Source organism: Octopus bimaculoides, chromosome 7, assembly GCF_046866305.1.
Source record: "Octopus bimaculoides isolate indiv1 chromosome 7, ASM4686630v1, whole genome shotgun sequence".
NCBI classification, from domain to species: Eukaryota; Metazoa; Mollusca; class Cephalopoda; order Octopoda; family Octopodidae; genus Octopus; species Octopus bimaculoides.
Genome location: NC_142934.1, coordinates 75,581,372 through 75,591,990, shown reverse-complemented (window position 1 = coordinate 75,591,990; position 10,619 = coordinate 75,581,372). Strand labels below are relative to the sequence as shown.

The following is a 10,619-nucleotide window of genomic DNA, read 5'->3' as shown; positions in this document are numbered from 1 at the left end:
CGCACAGCTCTCACTAACCATTCTTCTATCCCAAGTTTCCTCATTGACCACCAGATAAGGGATCGGGGGACCCTGTCAAAGGCTTTCTCCATGTCAACGAAAGCCAGGTACAGAGGTTTATCCTTAGCTAGGTATTTCTCCTGCAGCTGTCTCAGTAGAAATAAGGCATCAGTAGTGCTTTTACCTGGCACGAACCCAAACTGCATCTCATCTAAATTGATTCGCTCCCTAATTAGTTGGGCTATGACCCTCTCTGTAACTTTCATAACCTGATCTAACAGCTTGATGCCTCTGTAATTATTTGTATCTAAAGCGTCACCTTTACCTTTGTAGCAGTTGACTATGATGCTGCTACACCAGTCATTGGGTATGACTCCTTCGTGTATCACCTGGTTCGTAATACGGGTGACTAGGCTATAGCCAACACTGCCAGATATTTTGAGCATTTCCGCAGTGATTCCTGATGGGCCGGGGGCTTTCCCGGTCTTCATACTCTTAATTGCTTTATCTACCCCGGTACTATCAACTCGGATAGCTGTTCCCTCTTTTGGGTCGACATACGGCAGGCTCTCTTCCTCCCATTCATTCTCTTTATTAAGCAATCTATCGTAGTGGCATCTCCAGACCTCTTTCTTTGCATCCTCATTTAGTGCAAGCGTACCATCATCCATGCGAACACATTTCTCTCCTACAACATCACTATTCTCTCTCCTACACTGTCTTGCAACACGAAATACCTCGAGTTTTTGGTCCTCACGGCGCAGAACATTGGCAAATCTTTTCTTATCTGCTTCCCCTCTGGCTAAATAAACCTGTCACCTAGCCTCCCTTCTGGCACATTGGTACAATTCCCTGCTACCACCGTTCTTCCAGTCCTTCCAAGCCTGTTTCTTTTGTCTAATAGCCCTGTCTACCTCCTTGTTCCACCACCACGTTATTCTGGGTCGGGAGGGGACCTTACACCACCCACAAATCTGGTCGGTGGCTTTCAACAGGTTGTCCCGCAGAAATCTCCAATTGTCTTCCACGTTGTATGATGCTATATCCCCTTCTATTTCGTTAAATGCTTCAAGTAACTTGTCTCTAAGTCTCTGTCCATGCTTCAAGTAACTTGTCTCTAAGTCTCTGTCCATGCTTCAAGTAACTTGTCTCTAAGTCTATACATACATATATATGTAAATGGATATGTAAGTAAACAAATAGATAAACAGACAGATAGGTACATAGGTAATATGGACAGACAAGGACACACACAAATACACACACACACACACACACACACACACACACACACACAAACACATGAATATGCAGAATACATGCATACATATCATCATCATCATCATTTAACGTCCGCTTTCCATCCTAGCATGGGTTGGACGATTTGACTGAGGAATGGTGAAACCGGATGGCAACACCAGGCTCCAATCTGGTTTGGCAGAGTTTCTACAGCTGGATGCCCTTCCTAACGCCAACCACTATATATATGTATGTATGTATATATATATGTCTATATATATATACACTGTCCAAGATAAGTTTAAGACCAATGATGACAGTTCTATTCCTTCATTAATTTATTTTTAACAAAACTGTATAAAATTATTTTACCTTTTACAGTTTACGTAGAATTTTTTTCTCTTTTGAATGATATAGGCGTTTTATATCTTTCTAGAATTCAAATAATTTTAATGTGCAATTAATTCAAATGATTAAAAATTGTCGGTAAAATAAGTTTAAGACTGTACCAAGATTATGTACATTAATCAACCAAACGGGTGGTCATATGACTGGTTGTACTGCATTGTTTTGTTTAACAATTGAACATTGTTACACATTCATTTGCTATGGAAAAGCATCGTAGTATCAGCCCAGTTACTAGATTAAAGATTATGTTACCTCATCAGAAAAATGTGTCTTTCATGAATATAGCAAGCAATTAGGATGCAGAAAAATGTCTTATGTTCAAGCTTGGAAGCTTTATCAAGCCACTGGCCAATGCAAAGATTGCAAAGAGCGGGCACTCCAAGAAAAACAACAGTATAGATGGATCGGTGAATTCATAGGCTCTCTGAAGGTAACCGAATGCTAACAGCAGTGGACATTTCAATTTTATTCTTTCACTTTTAATTCTAATGTAATAAGATAACACTAAGATCATCTTATTTCTGTTATATTTTTGACATTTTCCCAAGATCAGCCGATGCATCCTACAGCACATCAAATGGAGTCTGAGGAGAGAAGGGTGATGAGACTTTCCCAAGATCGGGAAATGCATGTTGCCGTGCGTCAAATAAAATCTCAACAGAGAAAGGAGATGACATTTTCTCAAGATCAGCAAAGTCATGCTGCAGTACGTCAGACAGAGACTCAAGAGAAAAGGGAGATGAGACTTTCCCAAGATCAGCAAATACATGCTGCAGCACATCAGATGGAGTGTCAAGAGAGAAGGCAGATGAGATTTTCCCAAGATCAGCAAAGCCATGCTGCAGCACGTCTGATGGAGTCTCAAGAGAGAAGGCAGATGAGACTTTCCCAAGATCAGCAAAAGCATGCTGCAACATGTCAAATAGAGTCTCAAAAGAGAAGGGAGATGAAACTTTTTCTCGATAAGCAAAGGCATGCTGCAGCATGTCAGATGGAGTTTCAATACAGAAGGCAGATGAGACTTTCCCAAGAGCAGCAAATGCATGCTGCAGCACATCAAATAGAGTGTCAAGAGAGACAGGAGATGAAACTTTCTCAAGATTATCAAACACATCCTGCAGCACATCAGATGGAGTCTCAAGAGAGAAGGGAGATGAGACTTTTCCAACATCAACAAAGGTATGTTGCAACACTTAATGCTGAATCATTAAAACGTTTTAATGATTAGACAGAGCTCCAATAGAACAGCTCTCAGTAACAGACTATGTATAAATTTATTCTTCACAACTCTTGGAGCTACTTTCATATATGATCCATCCCATTCTTATAAAAATGATTATTTTGTGCAAATTGGTGTGCTAAACTCAAATTGTCATGCCTGCAAAGCTTTAAAATTTCCAAATGATATTAATGACATGTGCTGCTCAGGTAATAAGGTAAGATTTCCAGAATTACCAGCTCCTCCTCAACTTCTTATAGATCTTCTGGAAGGCAGTTTCATCCAGTCAAAGGATTTTCTGAACAATATCAGACAATACAATTCTGCATTTCAAATGACATCATTTGGTGCATCTAAGGAGATAGTTGAACATGGATTTACACCAATGTTCAAAGTTCAAGGGCAAATCTATCACCTCATTGCTTCCGTTACTCACAAATGAACAACTGCAGTTCTTCTAAATTTACTTTGTGAATTACAGAGGCATCAAGCTGTTAGATCAGGTTATGAAAGTTACGGAAAGGGTCATAGCCCAACTAATTAGGGAGCGAATCAATTTAGATGAGATGCAGTTTGGGTTCGTACCAGGTAAAAGCACTACTGATGCCATATTTCTAGTAAGACAGCTGCAGGAGAAACACCTAGTCAAGGATAAACCTCTGTACCTGGCCTTCGTTGACATGGAGAAAGCCTTTGACATGGTCCCCCCGATCCCTTATCTGGTGGTCAATGACGAAACTTGGGATAGAAGAATGGTTAGTGAGAGCTGTGCGAGCCATGTACAGAGATGCTGCCAGTAAGGTGAGGGTTGGAAATGAGTACAGTAATGAATTTCGGGTAGAGGTAGGGGTCCACCAAGGTTCCATCCTCAGCCCCCTCTTATTTATCATAGTCCTCCAGGCAATCACAGAGGGATTCAAGACAGGTTGCCCCTGGGAGTTCCTCTATGCTGATGACCTTGTACTAATTGCGGAGTCACTATCAGAACTAGAGAAGTTTCAGGTGTGGAAGCAAGGACTAGAATCGAAGGGCCTTAGAGTCAACCTAGCAAAAACCAAAATCCTAATAAGTAGGAAGGTAGATAAAACACAAACCCCTTCAGGTAGATGGCCCTGCTCAGTATGTAGAAAAGGAGTAGGTAGTAACTCTATAAGATGTACCCGGTGCAAGCTATGGACACATAAGAGGTGCAGCAATATCAAAGGCAGATTAACTATGAAGTTAGTTTTTGTATGTGGCAGATGTTCAGGTGCAATAAACACTGTAAACAAACAGGAAACAACTTCTATCTCATTCCAGGGAGAAAAACTAGAGGTAGTCGATAGCTTCCACTATCTGGGTGACCAAGTTAGTAGTGGGGGTGGGTGCGCTGAAAGTGTAGCTGCTAGAATAAGAATAACCTGGGCAAAGTTTAGAGCGCTCTTACCTCTGCTGGCGACAAAGGGACTCTCACTCAGAGTAAAAGGCAGACTGTATGACGCATGCGTACGAACAACCATGCTACATGGCAGTGAAACATGGGCTGTGACTGCTGAGGACATGCGTAAGCTCGCAAGGAATGAAGCCAGTATGCTCCACTGGATGTGTAATGTCAATGTGCATACCCGTCAGAGTGTAAGTATCTTGAGAGAAAAGCTGAACATAAGAAGCATCAGTTGTGGTGTGCAAGAGAGACGATTGCGCTGGCATGGACATGTGGTGAGAATGAATGAGGATAGCTGCGTGAAAAAGTGCCACACCCTAACAGTTGAGGGAAACCGTGGAAGAGGTAGGCCCAGGAAGACCTGGGCTGAGGTGGTGAGGCAAGACCTTCGAATGTTGGGCCTCACCGAGGCAATGACTACTGACCGAGACCTTTGGAAATGTGCTGTGCATGAGAAGACCCGGCAAACCAAGTGAGATCATTGCCAGTGCCCCTGGACTGGCTCTTGTGCGGGTGGCACATAAGATGCACCATTTTGAGCGTGACCATTGCCAGTACCGCCTGACTGGCCTTCGTAGGGTTTTCGAGCGAGATCGTTGCCAGTGCCTCTGGACTGGCTCTTGTGCGGGTGACACATAAAAGACACCATTTCGAGCGTGGCCGTTTTCGTGCGGGTGACACGTAAAAGCACCCACTACACTCTCTGAGTGGTTGGCATTAGGAAGGGCATCCAGCTGTAGAAACTCTGCCAAATTAGATTGGAGCCTGGTGTAGCCAACCGGTTTCACCAGTCCTCAGTCAAATCGTCCAACCCATGCTAGCATGGAAAGCGGACATTAAACGATGATGATGATGATAATGATGATGATAATGTAGTACAACAAATCTGAAGGAGGTGTCAAAACTTCAGATGGTGAGTCATGTTAAACGCAGTGCCAACTGCCACAAAAGAGACTATATCTACTGACAGATTTTTGGTGCATTCAAAAGTCCAATAGCCCTCACTTGTAATTTTCCATGACAGCTTAGGGCCTGGAATACTCCAAATGGACACATGACATATCACTTAGTCAAATTAGCATATCATTTACTCTACAAACGTTTTGTCATCAATGCTGCACTTTCCTGTATCACCTGTTTCAACAGAGCTGTAATATATATACAAACTATGCCATTTTAATCTCAAGCAATGCTGAGTATCTCTGCTAGTGTATATATTTATTGCTATAAGAAAAAGGAGAAAAATATTATGGATACTTATTTTATTTGTATTACAATATGAACATAGCAAATAGTTTAATACAAATAAAATTTAAATGAGCATGCATTAACATAAAATAAAATATGCATAAGAGGTACCTACACATGTTTCAATCTGGTCACTATGTAAACAGTGCTTTGGAATATTTGAACCATGTTAAGAGTTCTATATGTAAAAATTAACAACAAAGTATCTAGATATCTTCAGGGCCATCTCATTCCAAAGGCTGATGCTTAGATACTTTCTCACAGGAATTCAAGTTGATAAGAAGGATGTTTACATTATGTAGATACTTAATATATGAATATGTAGTCCTCATCCATCTTATCTAGAAAGCTCTTTACCATGAACTTGAATTCCTCTAAGAAAAATATTTAAACAAGATCATAGAATTATTCGTGGGATTGTAAATATATGTTTAAGAATATACAGTAATTATACACGAATAATTTTATGATTTTGTTTAAAAATTCCAAATCCGTACATATTCTCTGACAAAGGAAATGTAGATTACTGAAATTCAAAAGGTCTTCCTACATATTTCTTCACACATTCCTGAAAATGGCCGTAAGACTTTTAAAAATTTATTGGATTCATTTGAAGACTTCCCCTTTGGACTATTGTGAACTGTTATCTCATCAGCTTGGCCTTCTTAATTTATCTGTATGTATTTATGCAATCACTTACCTGACTTTGACTTGAGCATGGAATTACACTATTATATGTATATATATATATATATATATATATATATATATATATATATATATGTTTTTGTGTTAAGTGTTCACATGCTTATAATGGCTTATATATGCCCTCTGTGTTTAGATATGTGTCAGCTTTGATAAGGAGTATTATTGATCTCGGAACTTGTCGCTTTCAAATTAATACTTTAATATATATATATATATATATATATATTTGTTTTGCAAGATTTTTGATGTGAAATCGTGTGTTGAAACAGATGTTGTTGTACTTGGGGATGGTCATATTGCCAGTTTAGCCAATAAAAACACACGCACTGTATATTTGGTGTTAATTTGCTTCAGCTTTATATTACATTGATCTTAATCTTATTTCGGCCAGAGTTCTTTCGTCACACTTCTGTGACCTCATCAGTGGTCCTTTGTTTCCTGCTTTCTTATGTGTGTCTCTACTGTTTTTTTTTTTTGTGTTTAATTAAATTTTGTTAACGTATGTAGTATTTAATTCCATTTGTTTATCTATGTATTGTTTAAAACATACAGTGCGTGTGTTTTTATTGGCTAAACTGGCAATATGACCATCCCCAAGTAGAACAACATATATATATATATATATATATATATATATATATATATATATATATATATATATATATATATATATATATAAAGTGATGGTATGTTGCCAACTTATTGTGGCAGTCCTATGAAAGGGAAGAATGCTACTGCTATTTATCCCTAGGAAACACTGTTTCCAGTTGGCCATGACACATTTTCTGTGTCCTTATGTTTTCAAAGGGGAAATAAGCACCTCCACCCAGCAAAGCGTTGTTGTTTTTTCTTGCTTGTTCATGTTTGGAATGACTATATATATATATATATATAATACACACACACACTCACAGACACACACACACACATACACACACACATACACACACACATACACATGTTGATTCATCAGAAGCAAAAAACTGTAAGTCTCAATGCAAATGCAGAGTATTCTTTAATACATTGTAACTGAATGGCTTTGATTTCTAGTTCTCAAGAGTTACTTGTTTCTGATCATAGCTGGTAAACTGAGCCTGATTTTCTTTTGAATATCCACTGTCTGAATATTTTTTGAAATATGAAATGAAAGTTTAAAAGAAATGCCTATTCTTGTGTTCTTTCATTTAAAAACCACCTTTGTGAATGACATGTATTATATATATATATATATATATATATATATATATATATATATATACAATATTATTCATTTTTTTCAGAAATGATATGTAAGTTTTAACCCTTTAGCATTTAAACTGGCCATATCCTGCCCAAATATTCTACCTGTTTTATGTTGAAACTGGCCAGATTCAACCTATCACATCTACCCTACAATGTCATTCTAAAAATAAACAGTCATATCTTCAAAATCTTGGCACTACAAGATAATGCACGATCAATTTTTAAAGATAGGGATAAATAAGCATTACATTTGATAAATTAATTTGAAAGTTAAAGGGTTAAGCATGTTACTATAAACACTAAGTATCCTTTCACACCTGGAACAATTTATTATTATAATTTATTATCTTTTTTCAGTTCGAAATGTTCTTTACGATTTATCTTTGACTATTTTTTTCACACTTAGGGGAATATTCTAGAAGATGAAACTGCAAATAAAGTCTTAACTTCATCAAAACTTTTGGCAGAAGAGATATCAGCAAAGCAAGCTATTGCAGTTGCAACAGAGATAGAGATTGATGAAACAAGGAATGGTTACCGGCCTGTGGCTGTTCATTCTTCCATATTATTCTTTTGTATTACAGAACTTGCCAATATTGAACCTATGTACCAATATTCTCTCACTTGGTTTATCAACCTGTATCTACATGTAAGTTATTCTTATATCAAGGGGTTTGGTTACACATTCATGTACAGTGTATTTATCTGTGATATCGTTTACTGTTGTTCATTTGGGTCATTGTAAGTAATAAGAACCTAGTAACCAGCAGAAATAGACTCTTTTCTCCCCTTGCCAATGTGAACTAGTTCACATATCATCAGTGGACAGTTACTTGAGGACTTATTAAAGTGAATGTAAAAGATTCCCTTCAGTCATGAATGACAATGGGATTGCATCTAAAAAGTTCCCCTCCAAGGCACAAGTCCAAGCATAAAGGGAATGTATAAAATTATTTTGTCTTTTCTTTGGGGGAGATCTGACTCTTGCTTTGTCTCATCTTTATGTTTATCTTTTTACAATACAAATGTTTTCCCAGCGACCAAGTTTTGTTCTCACTACTGTCCAGTGAAATTATTCTCCTAGTATCAACTTCAGCTAAGATATGGAGAGAAATTATTTGTTTGTCTAGTCAATTATTTGATTCTATCTCTCTAATATCTGCGAAGTCACAAAAGTTAACTTTGATAATTGTCTCAATTTACAAATTTATCCCTCAGATAATCCTATAGCTTTAAAGACTAATGTTTGTTCAACAATGTCTTAGGTACCTTAGGGTTTTTCTCATGAAGATAATAGATAGTAGGTTAAGGCAGGTTTGTTCATGTTGTTGTTGATGCTGGTGTTACTGTTAAATGAATGTGAACACTTGGCAGAGAAGATGCTAATTAAACATTTGACTGTGGCCAATGAAAATCTTTACACAAATTATATGATGACAACTATTAGCCATGTGTCATGCAAATATCAAATATAACTTCAATGGAAATTTTTTTTTTAAATTCCATTTTAGATCTCAGTTTTGTTTCTTCTTCTTCTTTTTATATAATTCATCCTTGACCTGCCATTTCTTCCAGCTTATACCACAGTGTGATTTCCTGCAGAAGGTAACTATGTCTGTCTGAGGAAGGGGCCTGTTGGTGGTGAGCACGTGTGTATATTAAATGTGTGTGTGTGTGTGTGTGTGTGTGTGTGTGTGTGAGTGTGTGTGTGTGTGTGTGTGTGTGGGATATATGTATATGTATACATATTTGTATGTGTGTGTGTATGTATATATATATATATTTATATATATATATATATATATATATATATATATATACATACACACACACACACAGAGGCACACACTCACATGTTTGAGTGTGTTTGTATATATATAAGTATGTATGTATGTGTATATATATATGTGTATATATACATATATATATATATATATATATATATATATATATATATATATATATATATAAACATGTATATTTGTGTATGAGGTATAGAGATGTTTGTGTTGAGTTATAGATATATCTTCAATATATCCCTTACTGCCCCTTTATAATGCTGATACTCCCACTACATTCCTTTCTATCATCTTGGATTATCAAACAGTGTTTTATGCAAATTTCATCTCAAGGAATATTTAGTGCTCTGAATATTGCCAGGTATTTAATTAGTGTTGATGACTCATTTTCGTTTTAATAAAAAATCATAACTGTTACGAACATAATAAATTGGTAAATAATTTTAAAATTAGGTATTAGCAGATAAAAACTCCAATTTACTGGGTTCTCTGAGACTACTTTTTAATAGCTTTAGCAAAATGTTCCACTTCTTGAAACCCATAACATAGAAAAGCACCACTTTTGCATGTTGGTAGTTCTCTGGTATTGGTTAAAGACTGAAATGTTATCAAGACTCTTTTTGAAAGGGTTTTGTAAAATGTGAAAGAACAAGATATTTGATAATTCTCTGAAAATAGTATAGGTCTTTCTTAAAAAAAAAAATGAAATTACTAACAGAGGCACAAAATCACAAATACTTGAAGAGTACAATTAATTATATTAACCCCTACAACGTAGTAACTTGATTAGTACTTAATTTAATTACTTTGAAATCATGATGGCACCTGTACCAGTGGAGCACTAACATCACCGTCCGAGCATGATCGTTGCCAGAGCAGCTGTCTGGCTTCTGTGCCAGTGGCATGTAAATAGCACCATTTGAGTGTGATCGTTACCTGTGTCACCTTCCCGGTACTCGTGCCGGTGGCACGTGAAAAGACATTCGAGTGAGGTTGTTGCCAGTGCCGCTGGACTGGCTCCTGCGCAGGTGACACATAATGTACATCCTTTTGAGCGTGGCCATTGCCAGTACCGCCTGACTGGCCTTCATGCTGGTGGCACATAAAAGCATCCACTACTCTCTCGGAGTGGTTGGTGTTAGGAAGGGCATCCAACTGTAGAAACTCTGCCAAATCAAATTGGAGCCTCTGTAGCCATTTGGCTCACCAGTCCTCAGTCAAATCGTCCAACCCATGCTAGCATGGAAAGCAGACGTTAAATGATAATGATGATGATGGTGATGATGAAACGAAGAAAAAAAATGAAGTCAATGCCAGTGGGATTTAAATTCAG

The 10,619-nt window shown here is 37.4% G+C and overlaps 1 protein-coding gene across 6 annotated transcripts in view; it reads left to right on the top strand.

Annotated features, from left to right (window-relative positions):
* Positions 1-10,619, top strand: part of LOC106876428 (dynein axonemal heavy chain 3) — a 247,804-nt gene that overhangs the window by 183,144 nt on the left and 54,041 nt on the right. For 3 of the 6 annotated variants that reach the window (XM_089355522.1, XM_089355525.1, XM_089355523.1), the window contains exons 56-57: positions 7,894-8,136; positions 9,063-9,092. In XM_089355522.1, coding sequence (XP_089211648.1) covers positions 7,894-8,136; positions 9,063-9,092 — 273 coding nt within the window. Of the gene's footprint in view, positions 1-2,200; positions 2,827-7,893; positions 8,137-9,062; positions 9,093-10,619 lie in introns of those variants that run through there. The other 3 variants (XM_089355526.1, XM_089355524.1, XM_089355527.1) reach the window with 2 other exon arrangements.